The sequence below is a fragment of the Neoarius graeffei genome, chromosome 20 (genome assembly GCF_027579695.1).
Source record: "Neoarius graeffei isolate fNeoGra1 chromosome 20, fNeoGra1.pri, whole genome shotgun sequence".
Lineage (NCBI taxonomy): Eukaryota > Metazoa > Chordata > Actinopteri > Siluriformes > Ariidae > Neoarius > Neoarius graeffei.
Genome location: NC_083588.1, coordinates 12,913,450 through 12,938,638, shown reverse-complemented (window position 1 = coordinate 12,938,638; position 25,189 = coordinate 12,913,450). Strand labels below are relative to the sequence as shown.

At 44.7% G+C, this 25,189-nt stretch overlaps 1 protein-coding gene across 1 annotated transcript; it reads right to left on the bottom strand.

Annotated features, from left to right (window-relative positions):
- Positions 1–3,038: 3,038 nt before the first annotated feature.
- Positions 3,039–24,560, bottom strand: otop1 (otopetrin 1). The gene is made up of 6 exons (XM_060902515.1): positions 24,161–24,560; positions 22,473–22,609; positions 4,863–4,921; positions 4,508–4,641; positions 3,334–4,247; positions 3,039–3,209 (listed from the first exon to the last, which is right to left on the bottom strand). Exons 1-6 carry the CDS (start codon positions 24,558–24,560, stop codon positions 3,039–3,041), a joined length of 1,815 nt encoding a protein of 604 aa, XP_060758498.1.
- Positions 24,561–25,189: the final 629 nt, after the last annotated feature.

The window sequence follows — 25,189 nt, the reverse complement described above, 5'->3', positions numbered from 1 at the left end:
ATTCACACCTACAGTCAATTTAGAGTCACCAGTTAACCTAACCTGCATGTCTTTGGACTGTGGGGGAAACCGGAGCACCCGGAGGAAACCCACGCGGACACGGGGAGAACATGCAAACTCCGCACAGAAAGGCCCTCGCCGGCCACGGGGCTCGAACCCAGACCTTCTTGCTGTGAGGTGACAGCGCTAACCACTACACCACCGTGCCACCCAGAAATATCATCTCATCTCATCTCATTATCTCTAGCCGCTTTATCCTTCTACAGGGTCGCAGGCAAGCTGGAGCCTATCCCAGCTGACTACGGGCGAAAGGCGGGGTACACCCTGGACAAGTCGCCAGGTCATCACAGGGCTGATACATAGACACAGACAACCATTCACACTCACATTCACACCTACGGTCGATTTAGAGTCACCAGTTAACCTAACCTGCATGTCTTTGGACTGTGGGGGAAACCGGAGCACCCGGAGGAAACCCACGCGGACACGGGGAGAACATGCAAACTCCGCACAGAAAGGCCCTCGCCGGCCCCGGGGCTCGAACCCAGGACCTTCTTGCTGTGAGGCGACAGCGCTAACCACTACACCACCGTGCCGCCCACCCAGAAATATTATAAAGTTAAAAGGTAAATGAATAAATGAAGAGGAATTCCCCATTTAGAGGTGTACGTGGAACTTTTTTTTTTTAAATCACATGGCCTAATGGTTAGAGAATGGGGAAGCCATGGCCTAATGGTTACAGAAGCAACTTTGGGAACAAAAGGTTGCTGGTTTGATTCCCTGGACCAGCAGGAATGGCTAAAATGTCCTTAAGCAAGGCACCCCCCCCCAACTGCACCCCAGGCTACTCTGGGTACATTGCAAGTTGCTCTGGATAAAAGCGTCTGCAAAATGCCTGTAATGTAATGTAATGTAATCCCATTCCTGCCTGCTCCCAAGGGAACGCCAACCAATTTCACCCAGTTATTATTGTCGAATTTTGTTGGTTCGAGAAGGCTACTGATCAAAATCTCATCTCATTATCTCTAGCCGCTTTATCCTGTTCTACAGGGTCGCAGGCAAGCTGGAGCCTATCCCAGCTGACTACGGGCGAAAGGCGGGGTACACCCTGGACAAGTCGCCAGGTCATCACAGGGCTGACATATAGACACAGACAACCATTCACACTCACATTCACACCTACGGTCAATTTAGAGTCACCAGTTAACCTAACCTGCATGTCTTTGGACTGTGGGGGAAACCGGAGCACCCGGAGGAAACCCACGCGGACACGGGGAGAACATGCAAACTCCGCACAGAAAGGCCCTCGCCGGCCACGGGGCTTGAACCCGGACCTTCTTGCTGTGAGGTGACAGCGCTAACCACTACACCACCGTGCCACCCAGAAATATTATAAAGTTAAAAGGTAAATGAATAAATGAAGAGGAATTCCCCATTTAGAGGTGTACGTGGAACTTTTTTTTTTTAAATCACATGGCCTAATGGTTAGAGAATGGGGAAGCCATGGCCTAATGGTTACAGAAGCAACTTTGGGAACAAAAGGTTGCTGGTTTGATTCCCTGGACCAGCAGGAATGGCTAAAATGTCCTTAAGCAAGGCACCCCCCCCAACTGCACCCCAGGCTACTCTGGGTACATTGCAAGTTGCTCTGGATAAAAGCGTCTGCAAAATGCCTGTAATGTAATGTAATGTAATGTAATCCCATTCATGCCTGCTCCCAAGGGAACGCCAACCAATTTCACCCAGTTATTATTGTCGAATTTTGTTGGTTCGAGAAGGCTACTGATCAAAATCTCATCTCATCTCATTATCTCTAGCCGCTTTATCCTGTTCTACAGGGTCGCAGGCAAGCTGGAGCCTATCCCAGCTGACTACGGGCGAAAGGTGGGGTACACCCTGGACAAGTCGCCAGGTCATCACAGGGCTGACACATAGACACAGACAACCATTCACACTCACATTCACACCTACGGTCAATTTAGAGTCACCAGTTAACCTGACCTGCATGTCTTTGGACTGTGGGGGAAACCGGAGCACCCGGAGGAAACCCACGCGGACACGGGGAGAACATGCAAACTCCGCACAGAAAGGCCCTCGCCGGCCACGGGGCTCGAACCCGGACCTTCTTGCTGTGAGGCGACAGCGCTAACCACTACACTGATCAAAATATTTTATTTTATTTTATTTTATAGGATAAAGCAGTTACTGAAGATGAAGGATGACGGTTCATATCTGTCTGATATGATTTTTTGTTGGGTCTGGCAGGATCCAATGCACAACGTTCTTCCAGTTTACACCAAACATGATTTTCAGCACTGCACAAGCATCATGATGCAACCAAACATCTTAATCAATGTGGCTTTGCTTTATTCGGTTAACTTCTTAGCTGACCCCCGCTCGCATGTCATGAATTCACGACGCATGTCCATGCGAATCTATGTCCGTCTGTCTATGTTTATGTCCTATGTCCGCGTCCTGTCTTTAAGTCATGGTTGTAACAGGAGTAAAATATTGTAATTATGATATACAGATTTATTATTTGGCACATTTACTGCACTGATCTATCTATTTTTGGAGTTAACAGTCTTGCCTAAATAAACATTGTAGTTATGATGTAATTTTAAGCCTGTACATGGCTGTTAAATGTAGTGTGGTTAATGCATTCATTTCTATTTTTTTTTATCAGCATTTAAGTTCACTAATAAAAAAGTAGCGATGTTCTGAATCAGCTGTTGGTCGATTAGTCAAAATTAAAAGTTGTGCAACCTGTAATGGAGAGAAGGCTGAAATCTAATGCTTTTGTCTCATCACAGAGGAGAGAAGGCAAAAAGGGAACAAATTTTTGTCGAGTAGCAAAACACTCCCATCATGCTTTCATCTGTGCAATCAAAATGGAGGAGAAAAGGGTTCTTTTTTTCTCCTTTTTTGAGGAAAAAAGTAAAAGAAAAAAGGCAACCCTGGTTCTGAGAACTCAATGGAAGGAATCATCATCACTGTGCGCAAAAGAAACACCACATACGTAGGTACAGAAGTGGGGCCTAAATTTTCCGGAAGACTTCGAAGAGAATGGCAACAGAGTGCATACGGTAGAAAAGGCTCATGGGAAGGGCGAAATTCAGCACCGTGCTCCAGATGGGGAATCCAAATGATGCTTCCTCCAAACCATTATCAAACTGTGGCCGGCATCCAAATGCAGGTAGGATCCAGAGCTACATACCAAAGAGAGAGAGAGAGAGAGCACAGAACATTAAGATCTTATTTCAAAGGCTAAATAATTACTGGTAGTGAAATAGCAATGGCATTTATAACACAGGCATTAATGAAGAGCCTTACCGAAATGTTGCACATAAACAGGAAGATGGCGATGTTTTTCAGGACCTGCCTCTGTCTGTTGGGTGTCTCTGGCATTCCGTGTTCAAGAGAGTGTGACACGTTCCCGTTGCTCCTGCTGCAAGTTTGCTTTTCATTCTCACATTGTTTATCTGGTGACTCGTATGCTTGGTTAATGATTCCATCATACACAGCAAAGATTTTCTCATTTCCTTGGCTAGGGCTTAGGATGGAGCTAGGGGTGGTGCAAAGGGCAGGCCGCTCTTCAGGCTCACGTCGTCTCCTGTAAAGCGACTCAACAATAAACAGATTTTGCACGCACTTCTCCAAAACTAAAAGGATTGCAAATCCTAAATTGGTCCATCGGTAGTTTGGTGAATTTGTGGCCCCGCCCACTGCAATGACACTGCACCAGCAGACGAGCCAGGAACCGATGGAAGAGCCGAGCAGCAGTTTGGAATCGAGCGTCCTGGCTGGATTCGGCGCCGTGTCCATGGGCCAATCCTCGAGGCGGTAGATGACCAATCCGACAGCACCAGCGACACTCATGCATGCCAAAATGACTATTTCAAACCAGTAAAACATGGAGATGGCTGCATGGCGGGCTTCGAGCGACTCTTCCACATGGATGATGTAGATGACAAGCACTGTGATGGCACTGGCAAGTGCCAAGAGCCCGAGGGCTGGTCCGAGCAGTAGAAAAGGTCTGTCTCCTGAGCCTTTTAGCACTGGTGAGGATGATGCGGGCTTCTGGTTGGTGCGTTGGTCGATAGTGCGTCCAACGTTTTTCCACATGACAAAGAGCAGCACAGAGACTAAGATGTGGTACTCAATGTTGAAAGGACAGAGATAGTATAGACTGCCGCTGAACATCGAACACGCACTGGTCGTACAGTTACAGTCATGCTTATCGTCCTCTGGGAGAGAGAGAGAGAGAGAGAGAGAGAGACAGAAAGAGGGAAAAAAAAAGAGAGACAGAAAGATAAAATGCTTTACCGAACCATGACTGCATAAAATTGCAGACAGGCAGAACCAGAGAAAGATAAAGACAAAGAGATAGCGAGAAGACAGATCTATAAAGATGCAAGTAGGTACGTGTAGTATCAGCTACTGTAACAGCAGGATAAGATGTAGAGGAGCAGTTGGCATTCAGTCTCTGTGCGTGTTTTAATTTTACCCCAGACAGTAAAGTTGAAGTATCCAATTGCTGATAATCGTCTCTTGTGGTCATTGAGAGCATGTTCAGCTTCAGTCATCACTCCGTTACTCCAAACCAGCAGGTTAGTGAATACAGCATGAATCACGCCAAACCTAACACACATTTACAATGACCTCATTTGGCTAATGCTTGTATCCAAAATAACTTACAATCGAGATAGGATACAACTGAGCAGTTGAGGGTTAAGCGTCCCAACAAGACCCAACAGTGGTAGCTTGACAGTATTGGGGATTGTACTCGTAAATGTACTTGAAAATATAGCATGAATTGCATCAATTATATTGTGAAAATACAAGCGTGCACACACGTTTACCTCTCAAACGTTTCGTAACGCTTGATGACATCTTTAACATGACACCAGAGAAAATGAACCTGCAGAATGAGAAAAAAACAAAAACAAACCACAATCGTCAAATCACACACAAAGCCATCTTTTCAACATCAAGAGCTGATTGCAACCATGAACAAATTGATTATTTATTATTATTCTCCACTTTTGTGATGTTGCTTCTCCAGATCTGCATTTCCTTAGGATAGAAAAGCAAGAGTTGATTTTTAAAAATCTGCAGACAACCTAGAAATATGCAGAATATGATTAAAATAATTTGAGCAATCAGTACAAATGTATTATGTAGCTGAGAACAACAGGACAGAAAGAGCACTCGAACATTCTCACAGCAGCAAATCAATATGAGCTCCGAGAAGCTTTTCAGCTGTGTTCTCTGTTTCGCATCGGGAGTTGTCTGGGAGTTGGGCAACACGACAGGTCATGCTAAAATGCTAACACCAGGAGACATGCACTTGGGTAACATTATCAGATGATAATTTGTTCTCATCTCATCTCATTATCTCTAGCCGCTTTATCCTGTTCTACAGGGACGCAGGCAAGCTGGAGCCTATCCCAGTTGACTACGGGCGAAAGGCGGGGCACACCCTGGACAAGTTGCCAGGTCATCACAGGGCTGACACATAGACACAGACAACCATTCACACTCACATTCACACCTACGGTCAATTTAGAGTCACCAGTTAACCTAACCTGCATGTCTTTGGACTGTGGGGGAAACCGGAGCACCCGGAGGAAACCCACGCGGACACGGGGAGAACATGCAAACTCTGCACAGAAAGGCCCTCGCCGGCCACAGGGCTCGAACCCGGACCTTCTTGCTGTGAGGCGACAGCGCTAACCACTACACCACCGTGCCGCCCCATAATTTGTTCTGTACATGTGAAATATAAATGGTACATTATTAATTGCTGAGTGCACAGATGAGTGCTTTGTGGGAATGGGAGGCAAGTTCAAAGAGTAAAAAAAAAACAAAACATTCCACTGTTGCTTCATGTACTTAACCAACAGAGACCTAATCTTGACTAATTGACATTTAGTCCTTTTAACACACAGTTTCTTGTTTATACTTCTTAATCGTTTTATAGTTTTGAATTTGAAGTGAGTCAAATGTGTAATTTGGATTACTTTTTGTGAGGTAATTCGGTAGGGCTAGCTCATCTAGCTTTTGGCAGCGAACAGGATGATGTATCAGTTAGGACAAAGAAATGAGGAGACCTAAATTCTTCTCTGAACTGTACTCTGCACTGTAACCCAACAGTATTTATCAGTACAGTTTAATACTGAGCACCGTCATCAGTCTTGAATAACAAAATAAATCACCATTAAGCACTGGCATCTTTGACAGCAGCAGGACATAAACTAGTGTGAAACATGAATTTAAAAAAAAAAGTTCACATACAGTCAAGCCGGAAAGTCTGCACACCCCTTTCACCTTGTCCACGTCGTTTTATTACGTTACAGACTTATTCTACAATAGATTGAGTTCATTTTTTGTCACAAAGTTCTACACAAACTAGCCCATTATGACAAAGTGAAAGTAGGTTTTTAGAATATATGCAATTTTATTTTACTGACAAAAATAGGTTATTTAGGGGTTACATATCTGTACACACCCTGAGCCTAATACTTGGTTGATGCACCTCTGGCAGCAATTCAAGGCATCTTGGGAAAGAAGCTATGAGCTTGGCACACTTGTTTCTGGACATTTTTGCCCATTCCTCTTGGCATATCCTTGCAAGCTCTGTCTGGTTGGATGGGGAGCATCGGTACACAGCCATTTTCAGCTCCTTCCACAGATGTTCAATTGGAGTCAGATCTGGGCTCTGGCTGGGCCACTCAAGGACATTCACAGACTTTCTCCGAGGCCACTCCTTTGTTCTCTTGGCTGTGTGCTTCGGGTCGTTATCATGTTGGAAGGGAAACCTTCGCCCCAGTCTGAGTTCCAGAGCGCTCTGGAGCAGGTTTTCTTCAAGGATCTCGGTGTACTTAGTTGCATTCATCTTTCCCTCTATCAGGACTAGTCGCCCTGTTCCTGCTGCTGAAAAACATCCCCATGTCATGATGCTGCCACCGCCATGCTTCACTGTCGGGATAGCATTAGCCAGGTGATGAGTGGTGCCTGGTTTCCTCCAGACATGATGCTTGGTATATTCAGGCCAAAAAGTTAAATTTTGGTTTCATCAGACCAGAGAATCTTGTTTCTCATGGTTTGAGAGTCCTCTAGGTGCCTTTTGGTAAACTCCAAGCAGGCCATCATGTGCCTTTTACGAAGGAGTGGCTTCTGTCTGGCCACTCTACCATAAAGGCCTGATTTGTGGAGTGCTGCCTGGACGGTTGATCTTCTGAAAGGTCCTCCCATCTCCACAAGGATACGCTAGAGCTCTGTCAGAGTGACACTCGGGGTCCTGCTCACCTCCCTGGCCAAGGCCCAACTTCCCCGATCGCTCAGTTTGGCCAGGCAGCCAGGTCTAGGAAGATTCTCGGTGGTTCCAAACTTCTTCCATTTACGAATGATGGTGGCCACTGTGCTCTTTGGGACCTGTAAAGCTGCAGCAATTTTTCTGTACCCTTCTCCAGATCTATGCCTTGACACAATCCTGTTTCTGAGGTCTGCAGATAATTCCTTTGACCCCATGGCTTGGAGTTTGCTCTGACATGCACTGCCAACTGTGGGACCTTATATCGGCAGGCCTTGGCAATCCCCAATCATGCCCAATCAATTGAATTTACTACAAGTGGACTCCAATTAATTTGTAGAAACATCTCAAGCAGTATCAGTGGAAACAAAATGCACCTCAGCTCACTTTTGGGTGTCATATCAAAGGGTGTGCACACTTGTGTACATATGATATTTTACATTTTTAAATAAATTAGCACAAACGTCTAAAAACCTGCTTTCACTTTGTCATTATGGGCTATTTTGTGTAGAATTTTGTGACAAAAAATGAACTCAATCTATTGTAGAATAAGTCTGTAACGTAATAAAACGTGGAGAAGGTGAAAGGGGTGTGCAGACTTTACGGCTTGACTGTATATTTCCAACTCGGAGCCGCCAAGACTCATTCAAACATAAACACATCAATAAACATTGACCATTTCTAACAGAAACAGGAACCCACAGTTCAATTACACACAAATAAGAATATTACTTTTCAGAGAACGAAACAAACTTTCACTTATTTGTATCATTGAACAGGTTACACAAAGGCCAATCATGGCATCCACATACAGTGGACATATCCTCCTCGTATGCAGACACTATTAATTCTTCACAGTGGTATAAACAGGATCATTTTAACTTAAATATCTGAAGGATGACAGTCTTCTCAGTAGCTAAATTGATACTGCCTCCAGTCAATAAGCATTGTGACAATATTGGCAATATTTCTTATCACGCTGAATACATGTGAATGTGTGGTTAAACTTACAAGATATACTGTAAACATTACAATGAAGCAACAGGCACTTACATTCCATCATCGACTCACTATTTGTAATATCATAAACTGGGTCACAAAGGGAAAAATAAGGAATGTTAATCATCAAAGGTAAGTGTCACAGGTAAATATAATGTGGTACACAGTGAACTTGAGCACTCATTCTCCTTCACACAAGAGCAAGGTAAATTGCAAGGTGTCATCTCTTGTAACCACAGAACATGAATCTTAAAGTGATAGGCACCCAGAAAGGTCCACACCTTTTTATACAGCTGTCTGCAAATGTATTAGGCAAATCTCCTTCAAATAAAAAGCTTACCAGTCAGGTTCAAGGGGTTCGGAGCTCGGAGATGAGACAGCTGGCAACATTACTAACTCAGCTATCGGTCTGGTATACACATGTCCTTTGATGTTCACATCAGCTGACCTGATGTACCCATCATCACCGTGGTGAATCTTCGTGATGTGTTCAATGGGCCACAGCTGTGGGTCCACCAACACGACGAGTGCCTTATCGAGGTGTTTGGGAGGAAAAGAGTGCCATTTCTGTCTGACCTGCAGGCCAGACAGGTATTTCCTGTTGAATCTGGACCAGAATTGGCTCGTGAGAGTCTGTGAATGCCACCAACATCTGCAGGATCTCTGACTCAGGGTAGACCACTTGGAGGAGTGATCCATCAGGTGGCCCCATAAGCAGACTATTTGGTGTCACAGGTTCAATATAAGTAATGTCAGCAGATGCATAACCCAGTGGTTTTGAGTGGAAAATAGTCTCAACTTAGGCTGGGCATACACTGTGCGATTTTTGGCCCGATTTTGACACGATTTTCACTCGTGCGACTATTTTGGAGATCGGGCCGATTTTTGGCTCAATCGTGCGTCTCGGATCGTGTAGTATACATGGGGTAACGACAAGCGATTAACACTTCACGACCTCCTCCCGATCGATCGGATGAAAATCAAACATGTTTGAAATCCTGGTCGCCCATCGTGAGGCTATCGCACTGTTGAAGCAGTGTCACGAGCCGATTTACCTCAACCTGTCACACTACACATGCGCGAACACAGATACGGAAGAGAAAACAAACACTGAGCAGCACTTCCGGTCTCCTCTTCTTCTTCACGTTTAGAGATGGGATTTATGGCTCTTTGATGGGATCCGCATCTTTGTGATCCGTTCTTTGAAAAGAGCCGTTCAAAAGACTGGCTCATTTGGCTCTTTTTTAAAATATTTATTCAGTTTTAAGAAGACAGCGTCTAAAGAAGCCAGATCCCTCTGCTTAGACAGTGACATCAATATTTCTGGACATACCTTTTATATAAAGCAAACTAGACTTACATTACTGTAACCCCTAAACGCTCATAAATAACCATTAAAAAACAATGAGGGCTTCAATGAATGTCCATGCAGAACGGCTTTTCTGTAAAAAAAAAAAGAACCCACTCAAGAACATAGTTATCAAGAACGCAAGAATATTTTATAGAAAAACACTTGTTTTACAAAAATATTTAAGTCTGAGATACAAAATAGATACAACTAGACAAACAGATAAATAAATAAAATACACAAAAATGGAACAAACAAAATGACGATAGAATAAATTAAATGAACGTCCGTGCAAAGTAGTTTTCCCACAATATTATCATTAATATCACACAACAACATTATAAACTATCTGAATCACAGTACAGAAAAAGAACGACAGAAAGAACGGCTCCCCCAGCTCGAGACTCGGTTCTCATCGTTCATGCCTAGGAACCGTTCAAAAGAATCGGTTCGTTCGCGAACGTCACAACACTACGTTGCAGTTCCGGATACAAGAATCTGGAAGTATGGAAGTACAGTGTGAGCAGTCAGATTGCATCCGAGCATCGGATCGTATAGTGTGAGAACAGGAATCGTAAGCTGCATGCTGTTTACCCCTGCGATTCACTCGTACAGTGTGAGCAGCAGCTAAATACCGCGATTGAAAAAATCGCACAGTGTCTGCCCAGGTGAGTTGTTTCTGCAAGGTTGGCACCATGCTTGCAAAGGCCTCTCTAAATTCTTCTCCTTTAAAATTTGTCCCTTGGTCTGACCACATCTCCACAGGGGTTCCTCTCCTGGTGACAAACCGCCTCAGGGCCATCAGGTAACAATCCACATCCATATTTCTGAGGAGATCCAAGTGTACTGCCCTGGTTGTCTCTCATTCTCATTATCTCTAGCCGCTTTATCCTTCTACAGGGTCGCAGGCAAGCTGGAGCCTATCCCAGCTGACTACGGGCGAAAGGCGGGGTACACCCTGGACAAGTCGCCAGGTCATCACAGGGCTGACACATAGACACAGACAACCATTCACACTCACATTCACACCTACGTCAATTTAGAGTCACCAGTTAACCTAACCTGCATGTCTTTGGACTGTGGGGGAAACCGGAGCACCCGGAGGAAACCCACGCGGACACGGGGAGAACATGCAAACTCCACACAGAAAGGCCCTCGCTGGCCCCGGGGCTCGAACCCAGGACCTTCTTGCTGTGAGGCGACAGCGCTAACCACTACACCACCGTGCTGCCTGCCCTGGTTGTTCAACACTTAAATATAATCCCCCAGCATTTCTCCTGGCATCTATCCACCTTTACTACCATGGGCCCAAAACAATCCACACCAGTGCAGTGGAAGGCTGGTTTGTGTATTCAGATTTGGGCAGCGGGAAGATCAGCCATTTTGGGGATGGAAGGCTAAGCTCTCCAGTGCTGACATCCGGCACAAGCACGCTGGTGTTTGCAAATCACTTCCCATCCACACATTATCCAGAATGGCCTCCACAACTTTGTAAAGACCTGCCTGGGACGAGGATGGTCACTGTTGTACTTCTGGATGAGCAAGTGTGTCATCACATGTGAGGCATCTAGGACAACAGGATGCAATGGCAAGGTATCTAGACCTTCTCAGCGATTTAGCAGACCGCTTACTCTTATGAGGCCAGTGGACTTGTCTATTTCAGGAGCTAAAGTAAGTAAGTGACTCTCAGATGAGACAAGTTTTCCTGCTGCAAGGTGTTTGTAGTCCTCAGGAAACGACTGTAGTTTGACTCCTGAAAGAATGATCGTCTCTGCTTGACGATACTCTTCAGCATTGGGTGGAGAACTGGAGAGGGGTCTGTTCTTGGAGTTCTTGAACAGTAGCCTCCATGAACTCCTGCCAGGTATTGTACACCTTGTCATCCAGACTGGTAGACATAGATGAAGTGACTGTTAATCCACAGAAGGTGGCCTTCCAGAGCTCTGCTTTGCCTTCTAGTGGTTCTGTGCTGGGCCTCTCTGGCCAGGTGTCTGTTCTCTGGAGAAAGAAGGGAGGTCCTTGTGACCATCAATTTGTCGCGATAAGGGTTTCCAGGATCTTCCCTCTAGTGAGGTCTTTGGCAGGATTATTCGCAGAGTCTACATAGTGCCAGATGCAATTATCTGTTAATTCTTGTACCTTAGCTACTCTGGCCCCCCCAAAAGACTCAAAGATGAGACTGGTTTCCTTGCTGCAAGGTGTTTGAAATCTCATCTCATTATCTCTAGCCGCTTTATCCTTCTACAGGGTCGCAGGCAAGCTGGAGCCTATCCCAGCTGACTACGGGCGAAAGGCGGGGTACACCCTGGACAAGTCGCCAGGTCATCACAGGGCTGACACATAGACACAGACAACCATTCACACTCACACCTACGGTCAATTTAGAGTCACCAGTTAACCTAACCTGCATGTCTTTGGACTGTGGGGGAAACCAGAGCACCCGGAGGAAACCCACGCGGACACGGGGAGAACATGCAAACTCCACACAGAAAGGCCCTCGCCGGCCCCGGGGCTCGAACCCGGACCTTCTTGCTGTGAGGCGACAGCGCTAACCACTACACCACCATGCCGCCCGGGTGTTTGAAATACTCAGGAAATGACTGTTGTTGGGCTCACTGAAGAATAATCATCCCTGATTGTTGATGCTCTTCATTATTGGACAAAGAACTTGGGGGAGGGGAGGGTTGTCTGTCCTTGGAGTTCTTGAACAGTGGCATCCATGAACTCTTGCCAGGTATTGTACACCTCATCATCCAGGCTGGTAGATGTGGGTGAGGTGACTGTTAGAAGGCGGCCTTCTAGAGCTCTGCTTTGTCCTCAGGTGGTTCAGTGCTGGGAATCACTTGCCAGGTGTCTGGTCTCTGGAGAAGGAATGGAAGTATAATGGGTTTGAGGATCTTCCCTCTAGTCAGGTCATCGGAAGGATTATTCACTGAGTCTACATAATGCCAGGTGCAATTCTCTGTTAACTCTTGTTCCTCAGCTACTTTGACCCCCACAAAGACAAGACTGGGAGTGTAGCCAGGTTAGCATGGTAGTGGAGTCTGACCACAACATAGCATGAGCCACTGTCAAAGTAAGTTCCTTCTTCAAGACACAAGAGCCACACAGATCTCCAGGTGTGGAATGAAATGCAGATGTTTTGTAGCTACTCTTGAATGAGCAAGGATGAAGGACAGGTGTACCTGGCCTTGATTTCTCTCAGTCCTCACGAAGGCTATGACTCTATAAGCCTGCTCTGTGGCATCTGTTAAAATGTGCGCATCATGAGTCGCACCCCCTAGTTTGGCATCTCCAGGCACATATACAACTTGGAAGATAAGGAGAGGTAGGAACTCAAGCTCAGCCTCCCAGCTGTACCAGGCCCATGATCGACAACATGACACTGTAAAGTATATGCCACACAACAGGGGTTGCAGATTGTGTCAAAAGGCAGGACCTGCCACTCACATGTTCTTGGAGGCTCATCTACCTTCAGGCCACAACACAGGAACCTTCGCAGAGGATGATCATCAGGGAGGAGGCGTACCTGATGAAACATCCCCTTGATGTCTCCATGAACATGTTGTTCATGAAATCTCACCAAGACTCCCAGCGAAGAGGTACAGTCTCTTGCAAAAGTATTCATCCCCCTTGGTGTTTGTCCTGTTTTGTTGCATTACAAGCTGGAATTAAAATGGATTTTGGGGGGTTAGCACTATTTGATTTACACAACAACATGCCTACCACTTTAAAGATGCAAGGAGGGCATGAATGAGAGATGTAACAAAGACATCAAAGATAACACTGAAGGAGCTGCAGAGATCCACAGCGGAGATGGGAGTATCCATCCATAGGACCACTTTAAGCCATACACTGGACAGATGAGACTGAAACTGAAATTTTTGGCCATCATGGGAAATGCCATGTGTGGCACAAACCCAACACTTCCCATCACCCTGAGAACACCATTCCTACAGCGCATGGTGGCAGCATCATGCTGTGGGGAAATTTTTCATTTGCAGGGACAGGAAAGCTGGTCAGGATCGAAGGAACGATGGATGGCACTAAATAATACAGGGCAATTCTGGAGGAAAACCTGTTTGAGTCAGCCAGAGGTTTGAGACTGGGATGAAGGTTCACGTTCCAGCAGGACAGTGACCCTAAACATACTGCTAAAGCTACACTGGAGTGCCTTAAATGGAAGCATTTATGTCTTGGACTGGCCTAATTAAAGCCCAGACCGCAATCCACTTGAGAGTCTGTGGCATAACTTGAAGATTGCTGTACACCAACACAACCCATCTAACTTGAAGGAGTTGAACCCAGTTCTGCCTTGAGGAATGGGCAAAAATCCCAGTGGCTAGATGTGCTAAGCTAATAGAAACATATCCCAAGAGACTTGCAGCAGTAATTGCAGCAAAAGGTGGCTCTACAAAGTATTGACTTTGAACCTTCGTCCCAGTCTCAAACCTCTGGCCGACTCAAACAGGTTTTCCTCCAAAATTGCCCTGCATTTAGTGCCATCCATCATTCCTTCAATCCTGACTAGCTTTCCTGTCCCTGCAGATGAAAAACATCCCCACAGCATGATGCTGCCACCACCATGCTTCACTGTGGGAATGGTGTTCTCAGGGTGATGGGAAGTGTTGGGTTTGTGCCACACATGGCGTTTCCCATGATGGCCAAAAATGTCAGTTTTAGTCTCATCTGTCCAGAGAATCTTCTTCCATGTGTTTGGGGAGTCTGCCACATGCTGTTGGGCAAACTCCAAACATGTTTTCTTCAGCAATGGCTTTTTTCTAGTCACTCTTCCATAAAGCCCTGCTCTGTGGAGTGTGCGGCTTAAAGTGGTCCTATGGACAGATACTCCCATCTCTGCTGTGGATCTCTGCAGCTCCTTCAGTGTTATCATTGGTGTCTTTGTAACATCTCTCATTAATGCCCTCCTTGCCCGGTCTGTGAGTTTTGGTGGGCGGCCTTCTCTTGTCAGGTTTGCAGTGGTGCCATTTTCTTTCCATTTTGCTATAATGGATTTAACGGTGCTCTGTGGGATATTCAAAGTCTGGAATATTTTTTTATAACCCAACCCTGATCTATACTTCTCCACAACTTTGTCTCTGACCTGTTTGGAGTGCTCCTTGGTTTTCATGTTGCTTGCTTAGGAGTGTTGTAGAGTCAGGGTCCTTCCAGAACAATGCTGAGTTTCCCAAAAGCATCGTAGCACAAAGATCATCATTAAATGGAAGAGCGAACAGCACAATGAGCACTCTCTCTCCTAGTTAAGATGCTTTTGGGAAACCCACCACAGGTTGATTGATACAGACATCATGTGACAGATCATGTGACACTTTGATTGCACACAGGTGGATCTTAATCAATTAATTATGTGACTTTTGAAGTTAATTGGTTGGCCCAGCTCTTATTTAGGGGTTTCATATGAAAGGGGTGAATACCCATGCACACTCCATATTTCTGTTTTTTTTCATATTAATTATTGTTTGTGTCACAATAAAAAAACAATTTGCACTTTTAAAGTGGTAGGCACATTGTATAAATCAAATGGTGCTAACCCCCCAAAAATCCATTTTAATTCCAGCTTATAATGCGACAAAACAAGACAAACACCAAGGGGGATGAATATTTTTGCAAGACACTGTACCAAGAGTAGGGCCAGGTAGCAGGTACTGGTTCAAAGGCTGCCTAAGGAATGCATGAGAGCAGTTAAAGATGAGGTGATTCTTCCTGTTATGGCTGACAAAATGATAGGGATGTACCAACATTCTTTCGGGGAGGTCTCCTGAGTGACTTCCAGCACAGCACATGTTTCAATGAGCTTTTGCATTTCTGTCTTGGTGGTGTTCGCTTGCTTAGGGTCCTTCAGAGAACACCTCGTTACACAGCATAGGCATAACTGACTCCTTTGGTGTCTTTAACGGCGACATGTTTGCATGGTGCAGCAATGGCATAACATACCCAAGAATTCTATTTACCCTATCCAAACCTTCTTGGCTTCAAGCAGTGCTGCAGCCTGCTGATCCTGCTTTGACCTTGGTCACCTGTCTCTCATGCCAGTAAGATACAGTGTCTACTTGCCAGAACCTTCTGAGATGCTTGTATAGCTCATCCATTGGTGGCAGAGATGAGGTGAACAAACCTTGCACAAAGTGGGCTTGTCACCCCATGAATTTGATGGGGCCTTGAAGGGTCCACCCAAGCCTGGTGTGGACATCTGACTGTATCAACAAGTGTTATCAGATGGGGCTGGCCGGAGCCTATAAGAACTGATGACTTGGCTTCTTTTAAAGTAGGCATGGGAATGCCACATTGGTGTTTGAACTCTTAAAGGCAGTCAAGAGGGTAAATATACCAAAGTCAGCTAAGGTTGCCAGCTGTAAAGATGCCATCAATCTTATTGCGAGTCTGAAGTTTGGCAGCTTGGGAGATACAGAAGGACACAGTGTGTCTGTGGAATACCTGGATGTCCTGATGAACTATACTCAGAGGAAGAGCTTCAGGCGTGAGTTTTTTATGACAATAGACTTAGCTGCTGCTGGTAACAGCATAGTCCACCCAGACCCATCTTCGAGGATTGAGAAGGTGTCTAGGGTCAGCTCCCCATAATGTATAAGCACTGAGACAATTTTGAACATGACCCAGTTCCTTGCTTCGGGTTGGTCAAGGTAGAGGAAGTCAGAGGCAGAGCTGATTTAAGCCACTCTATTCCTTAACTGCCACATCTTTATTACCCTTCTCTGATCTAGTATTTATCACATGGAGAGCCAAGAGGTGTTTTCCCTGACAGAGGTTGCAAAGTTTCTTCATTGTCCACTGGACTGTTTGACGAGTTTTTCCACAGTGTCAGCAGTGTTTTGTTAACCAGGATCCACTCTTTCAGCTGGCCTTTGGAGAGTTTGGCAACATCACTGCACTGACTAAGATATCGCATGGTCCTCTCGCAGTAAGCACAGTAGGCTTTTCTTGACTTACTTTTTCTCTGAACTCTCTTTGTGTGGCAGGGAGGCAGACTCTGAAGTCTCTCCAACACCATGCAGGACTGTCACTGTTTCTTTCCCAGGACAACCATCAGGCTTTGAATTCTTCCTTTCCTTACAGCTTCTTCCAGTTACTTAAACGTTAAAACCCTGACACCATAACTGAGAGTCAAGCCATTCTGACAAATCATATAGCATGTGGGTAGCCCCAGGCTGCTTGACTTATGCCAGTGGAAATTGGCTCACTGTTCTGCAGAGAGCTTACTCAGCAGTCGAGCTACCATACGTGAGCCACAGTTCAGTTCGATTTCCACCTCAGGACCCAAGGTCTGCAACAGGCCCACAAATGATTGTATCTGGAGGGAGAACTTCTGGAATGCCCCTGGATCTCCACACTTGACTTCAGGGGCTTCTAGGACACTTGCTATTTTCTTTAAGGCAAGCTGATGGGGCTGACCAAATTTATCATGGAGAGCTGCAATAGTGTCTGCATAAGGGACATCTAAGCACTATGAGCTTGGATAGACATCAGCTACAATGTTATCTTTATCCAGCTTAGGTGGTCCATAAGTATTTGATACTTGAATTCTATAATATTAGATGATAGCAGGTTCTCTAAAGCAATGTGAAACCTCACAAACTCACTGGAGTCTGGGTGAATGAACTTTGGAATAGTGAGTTTGGGACCTCTATACACTTATTCAAATACAGGAGGCTGTATAGGGTGGTAAGGTGGCAGCATGCCAGGCACAGCCCTAGTGACTGCCACAAAGAATGGTAGGCTTGTACGGGTGCTGAGTCCATTAAACCTGCATTAGCTAAAGCAGGGCATGAGAGTGGCTGGGGGAGGGTAACTGCTATGGAAGCTTTATATGCAGGGGTTAGATGATATCCTTTTATCAGGAGCAGAACCTGAAAGCTGGGGATGCCATTGTATTGATGGTTGAGGTTTACAGGGCAGATATACAGTCTTTAGAGGCATTATAGAGTTTGCTACTGTCTAACTCTTGTTCCTCAAACTTTAGATTTATGCAGGTCATCATCAAGTTCAGGCCATGGTGGAAGATCAAGCTAGTCCTCCTCCTCCTTTAGTTCTGCTTTAGCAGGGTCAGTTCTTGAGGCAACAGCACAAGCTTGTGGAGGTTTTATGGGTGCTATAGTTTGAGGCTGGACTATCAGATTGACCCTTGTCTGCTCTCACTGCGGGCTCCCTCAGTTAGCTCATTAATATCACTTTTTGCCTTGTTAAGTTCTTTTGGACCTCACTGGAAGACCTGTCATGATTGGAGCAGCCAGGCGTTCTCCTCTTGAATAGCATTGGTTTCCTTACGGGCATGAGAATCTAGGTACAGGGTCTGCTGGTATGGTGTGTGTTCAGGTAGGATATTACTATCTCAATCTCACCTCTGGATCTGGCCTGGGGCTAGCTGAGGAATCTCATGGTGAGCAGCTTTCCCATAGCAGTTACTAGAGTCAGTGTAGGATGTCTGGAATGGGGTCATCTGGACTGGACAGTTCACTTCAAATTCTTGAAGGCTGGCAGGGTAATGCGTTTGTGTTTATGCCTCACATCAGAGTACATCTCTCCATCAGGCTCCATCCTGGATACTGTTATCCTGCTCAAAGGACCAATGTTTTGTGAGGTAAGAAGAAGCCAAGAAGCCTTTATTTGTCACACGTACACTCAAGCACAGACGTTAGCACACAGTGAAATTTAACCTCTGAATTTAGCTCATCCGAAGCAGTGAACAGAGACATGCACACATAAGTTAGCAATGAGCGTGCACACACACACACACACACACACACACACACACACACACACACACACACACACACACACACACGTATCCAGAGCAGTGGGCAGCTATGCTACAGCACCTGGGGAGCAGTTGGGGGTTAGGTGCCTTGCTCAAGGGCACTTCAGCCCAAAGCTGCCCCATGTTAACCTAACCGCATGTCTTTGAACTGTGGGGAAAACCGGAGCACCTGGAGGAAACCCACGCAGACATGGGGAGAACATGCAAATTCCACACAGAAAGGCTGTTGGGCTTGAACCCAGAACCTTCTTGCTGTGAGGCAACAGTGTAAACCACTCCACCACTGTGCTGCCCAATTAGGTAGGGGGAGCCTGTCTAGATTTTGGCAGTAAACAGGATGGTGTATCAGTCAGGACACAGGAATGAGAATGAGGAGATCTAATTTCTTCTCTGAACTGTAACCCAACAGTATTTATCAGTATAGTTTAATACTCAGCACTGCCATCAGTCTGGAATAACAAAATAAATCCCCATTAAGCATTGGCATCTTTGACAGCAACAGGACATAAACTCCTGTGAAATATCAATAAAGAAAGGTCGATATATATTACTAAATTAGAGCCACCAATGAAGCAACAGGCACTTATTTTCTGTCATTGACTCAATACTCGGAATATCACACAATCACACAAGGAATGTTAATCATCACAGATAAGGGAATCTAATATGGTACACACTGAACTTGAGCACTCATTATCCTTCACGCAATGGTAAACGAGCAAGGTATATACGCCATCTCCTCGAACCATAGAATGTGAATCTTAAAATTATAAGCACCCAGAAATGTACGAGCCTTTTATACAATTATAAAGGACGTTTCTGATCTCCACAGGATTAACGCGTATACATCCGGGATTGGATGCCAGTCTATCACAGTTTATCAAGCACAAACATATTCACACCACTGCAGAGATGCAACCAAATAAGAATGCATTATTCAGTATGAACAGACCATGTGTTCTGAACAGATATAGACAGGAGACGAGACGTGTGCATCAAGACTGGGATCCTGTTGGATGCAAAAAAAAAGACATTTTACTTCCAGATGATCGCTCAGATATGAAACTCATGTTAATTAACATGAACTTCAATAATGAATTTATAGTGTTCATTCATTCATTATTATCTGCCTGATCATGGTGGCAGTGGTTTAAATTAGGCTATTAGTTTGTTTATATTTTGGGGGAAAATCCTGAGAAAATGTCACGGGCAGGTGCAAACAAAAATATTACCTGTGTGAATAGAATAAATTCAACAATCCCATGCACATTTCTATTTACAAACAAACAAAAAGCCTTCTGATTTTGACCATACCCAAATTGGGTTTTAATCTGATTCAGAGACATACAAAAAGTGGCATTGCGTTACACTCCTAACACACTTATTCACTCCGAGAGGCAATTTTTTTGTTTTGGGGAGGTAGGAAGAAACCGAAGAGCCAGGAAGACTCCACACAAACTCAACTCAGACTCTAGTGCTGTGAGATGGCAGCGCTACTTGCCGCACAATTATGCCATGCCAGACAAGAAGTTAATTCTTATTATCTTCCTACAGATAGTTTTATCAAAACTCGCAGAGTTCAGATCAAATCAAAGTGCCAACATTGTTTGATTCACTTAAACAGGGCTTTGCTATGACAATCAAATTTACCTTGCTCTGTCTCCCAATGATTTATGCACCCCTTGACTCTCTCTTTCAGTGTCTCGACCAAGGAAACACCTGGATGTCACAAAACTTTCTTCAGCTGAATACGGATAAAACTGAGGTCATTATATTTGGAAACAAAGAGTTAGGATTAGTGGCGGCACGGTGGTGTAGTGGTTAGCGCTGTCGCCTCACAGCAAGAAGGTCCGGGTTCGAGCCCCGTGGCCGGCGAGGGCCTTTCTGTGCGGAGTTTGCATGTTCTCCCCGTGTCCGCGTGGGTTTCCTCCGGGTGCTCCGGTTTCCCCGACAGTCCAAAGACATGCAGGTTAGGTTAACTGGTGACTCTAAATTGACCGTAGGTGTGAGTGTGTATGGTTGTCTGTGTGTCAGCCCTGTGATGACCTGGCGACTTGTCCAGGGTGTACCCCGCCTTTCGCCCGTAGTCAGCTGGGATAGGCTCCAGCTTGCCTGCGACCCTGTAGAACAGGATAAAGCGGCTAGAGATAATGAGATGAGATGAGATGAGTTAGGATTACTGCCTTGCTTCACACAAAAGGACTTAAGGCAAAGGATGCCGTGAGAAATCTTGGCATCATCATTGACAGTAATTTGAACTTCAACAACCATGTGAAATCAGTCACTAAATCAGCATTTTTTTTCACCTGAAGAATATTGCAAAATTAAGAAACCTCATGTCTGAGAGTGATCTAGAAAAACTTATTCACGCTTTTATTTCCAGCAGGATAGATTACTGCAATGCACTTTTAACTGGACTTCCGAAGAAAACTATAAAGCAACTACAAACCACACAAAATGCAGCTGCAAGGGTGTTAACCAGAACAAAAAGGAATGAACATATTACTCCAATCCTAAGGTCCCTACACTGGCTTCCTGTTAGTTATAGAATTGATTTTAAAGCACTACTTCTTGTTTTTAAAGCACTAAATGGCATTGGACCAAACTACATATGACCTGTTTAGACAGCATGCCCCTACCAGATCAATGAGATCTCAAAATAAAAATCTTCTGGTTCAACTTGCTGCCAATACTAAATGTGGCGAGTCAGCCTTTAGTGTTTATGGGGCTAGACTTTGGAATAAACTCCCAGATGAAATTTAAAAAATGCTCCCACAATTGCTATTTTTAAGTCCAAACTGAAGACTAAGTTTTTTAGTGAAGCTTTCAATTAAATGGTTCCCGTTTTTTTTTAAATCAATTTACTTATTTATTCTATTTATTCAATTTACTTATTTATTCTACTTTTTTTACTCTATTTTTACATTTTTTTATTCTTATCCCTTACTTACTAAAGGTTTTTTATTATTTTGTTGCCATGCTTTTTATCGTCTATGCATAGGTTTCCATTGTCTATGCTTTAAATGTTTATTGTAAATGTGTGATTTTTTTTTTCCTCTGTAAAGCACATTGAAATGCCTTGATGTAAGAAATGCGCTATACAAATAAAATTGCCTTGCCTTGCCTTTGCAAAAATCAATTTTCGTCGAATTAGTCATAATGAAGTTTAACAGGATCAGCAGTGACAGAGAGGCCTTTATTTAAGCACAAAGCACTCATTTATTCCCTGCAGACCCCTCACGATATAAGACCCTCTGATGCAGAGATCAATTACAGCACTGAGCACTGAGTCAATTACAACTCCATATTTCAGTTCAAACTTTAGATACGTGATCCTGCAAAGAGCTTTCAGGCTAAATGCATGCAGAGATACAAAAAAATAAAAAAAATACACAGTGTCAAATCAAGTTAGATGGCCTACAGTACATGTAACGTACAAACATTCATGCATGTGTTCAGGGTGGTACATCTTTTATTGTGTTTACCGGAATAGTTCGCTGTAGTGTCAGTAATAACCGATAATATCCACTTTAGCGCTGAGTATGATTTGATTGAAGCAGCATTTCTGTCTGTGATGCAGACGTAAAAAGCAAGCAAGAAAGAAAACTAAGAACAATACATTAAAGTTGATGGTTTCAAATGCACCTCAGGTTTATTCTTAATATTACAAGAACATTTCATATAAACAAAGTGCTCTTGTGGTACACATGACTTCAAAAGGTTTTTAAAAAAATTTTTTTAGCTTTGAGTTCATTGGTTGTTGACATTTCTCAACAAATAGAAGCCAATAGAAATTGTGTTAGAAGTTGATGGAATCCTTTCCTTGTAGATTAACAGTGCAATAATGTGTGCCTGAAAATTCTGTTTTGGTTCCAATGTCATTGTACCTTTCCATTATCCATTTGAAAAACTTAACGGCTAGCTCCCGAAATGGTTACCCTCATTTCTAGTCACATGTGAACCATCTGAACACACAATGAGACCCTGCGCCCTGGCCTCTCACCACACACTCTCACCTGTGACACCGTGTGAAATGCGTGTACGACCGGGTAGACGCCAAGCACGGGAGACACACACTTGTGATAACCGACAAAGTTCCCGACACGGAAAGCATCTGTGATGAGTGAGAGCAGAGCAAGCAGAGTCAAACCACCTGTAATAAAAAAAAAAAACCAAAACATTAATATCAACTTCAACTTATGAATATTTACATGACTGCATAACATATTGACATAAACCAAATGAGCACTTTTTTTTAAATAAAGTTTGACGGTGTTGATTTAACACTTGGGCAGCAAAATTAACACAAGGTGTTGGAGTAACACTTAAGCTCATTAATTTTACATTCTTATTTATGTAAATAATATTTCATTAATGCCCCAAGTTCAGCACGGTGCTGTAGTGGTTAGCGCTGTCGCCTCACAGCAAGAAGGTCCTGGGTTCGAGTCCAGCGGCCAGCGAGGGCCTTTCTGTGCGGAGTTTGCATGTTCTCGCCGTGTCCGCGTGGGTTTCCTCCGGGTGCTCCGGTTTCCCCCACAGTCCAAAGACATGCAGGTTAGGTTAACTGGTGGCTCTAAATTGACCGTAGGTGTGAATGTGAGTGTGAATGGTTGTTTGTCTCAATGTGTCAGCCCTGCGATAACCTGGCGACTTGTCCAGGGTGTACCCCGCCTTTCGCCCATAGTCAGCTGGGATAGGCTCCAGCTTGCCTGCGACCCTGTAGAAGGATAAGTGGCTACAGATAATGGATGGACGGATGTATGGATGCCACAAGTTTGCAATTGTGTTACCCTCATTTCTGTCTACTTGTGCCCTGGAACTGGGGGTGGGGTCCTTGTGCCCTGGAACTGGGGGTGGGGTCATACTGGAAGAGACCACTCCCATCAGGATAGAAATATTTCATCACAGGATAAAACTGATCAGTCAGAAGAACTTTGTATGGATTTGCACTGACCATTCCCTTCAATGCTTTTCCACCGTAAGGTGTATCATGGTTTGGTCTGGCAAAATACCCACAATCCTCCACGTTGTTCACACTGCCACTGTTTCTACTGCGAAGTAAACCATGCCATGACCATGCCGTAACTAAAATACAGACACTGAATTTGGTTACCCTTCTTGCCCTGGTTTCTTGCGAGCTAAACTCGGGGCCAAGCACAGTGCAAATGGTGTACCGTATTTACATGTTGAAAACAGCAATTTCATGTTTTTGAGTCATTTTCATTTATTCACAGTGATGATTTTTCATCACGATGTAGCTTAATCTTATCTTTCAACCGTAGAGTTATGGGACACACAAACTCAGCCAGGATGTGCACCCTGAGAAATAAAGGTAGCAAACGATACGCTTCCTTGGTGGTACTATCAAGAGTACATCTTTCACCTGTAACTATGAATATATAGCTTTAAAAATAATTTAAGGCATGTAATTGGACTTTACAGCCCATCGACACACACAAAATCTAAAAGGTACAACACAAGCACAGGTACATACCACAGGTCGACCTACAAAAGATGTACCCTCGAGAGTGTCACCCGAGAGCCAAGGAAAATGTCAGTTTGGTATGTTTATTTTTCAGGGAGCATAGTCCTGGGTTATGGGTTTGACTTCACATAGCCACATCTATCTGTCTGTCACTTTTTGGGATTTATTGCAATGAATAATCGCTTTCTTCAGGAATGTGCGTGAAGTGCAGCTGGGTACCTCGGATCCAGATGGTGGCTGCATCTGCGTCTCTCTCCGGTGGCGCATTGTGCTTGCGCTCCAGGCGTGCCACATAGCAGATCATCCACAGCAGCTGCATGAGCATGAGCGTGGAGAGGAAGGCCAGCACCGTCTCCTCGGTCACGGTAGGTCCCTGGTAGGCGAGCGCGAGCATGAGCGCGAGGCCCACAAGCAGCAGATTGATGCCATACTGCGCGCTCAGCACCTCGCCGTTCTTCTGCGGGTACTTCCGACTCAGGCTGCCACGCAGCGTGGCCAAAATCTTCATCTCTCGCGCTGATGAAGAGGAAGAGGAGGAGGAGGACGCTGAAGACGAAGAGGACGAACTTTGACAGTACTTGTTTACAAACTTCACGTCGGGTTCGCTGTTCTCCACCATTTTGCTCTGCAATCCAACAGCACTAATTCAAATGTGCTATGAGATGTCTGGTCAGGTGCTTGTGAGAGCGTGTTTCCAGCATCCGGGTCGTGTTCGCTGTAATGTACCTATATACCCCTCTTTAAATCTGCAGATTAGAAGCTGGAGGTCGAGTTTCAATCCTCTTCAGCAGCTCTGAGGAACCGGTGATGCCAGCTATTCATCCAACACCATCCCTCCATCACTCCATCCTTCTTTGGCTTGAACAAGCTGAGAAGGGGACAAGCTGCTTAAAATGCACAGAAATCCGATTTACGCAGAGTGCGTTACGCAGAGGATGGCACACCTGCCAAAAAAAAAAAAAAAGAATCTGTGCATGCGTAAAATGCGCGTATTTTAACTTTCCACCTGGCGAAGAGCGTGAGATTCTCTTGTAAAATGTAAGAATATAGGCGCTTTTTTGGCAGTGCTCACTTGCACTCTTCACCTCTGCGCAGCTCTGTGTGGGTCCAGTGGAAATGAACTGAGGCTTATTTAGCTTTTCTTTCTTCGTTGGTTCTGATGGGAAAGAAAGGGGGAAGCAGGGTTTCGCGTTTCACTGGCCAATGGTCAGTCCGACAATGGCCCTTTATGGAATCGCCTTTGTGTGA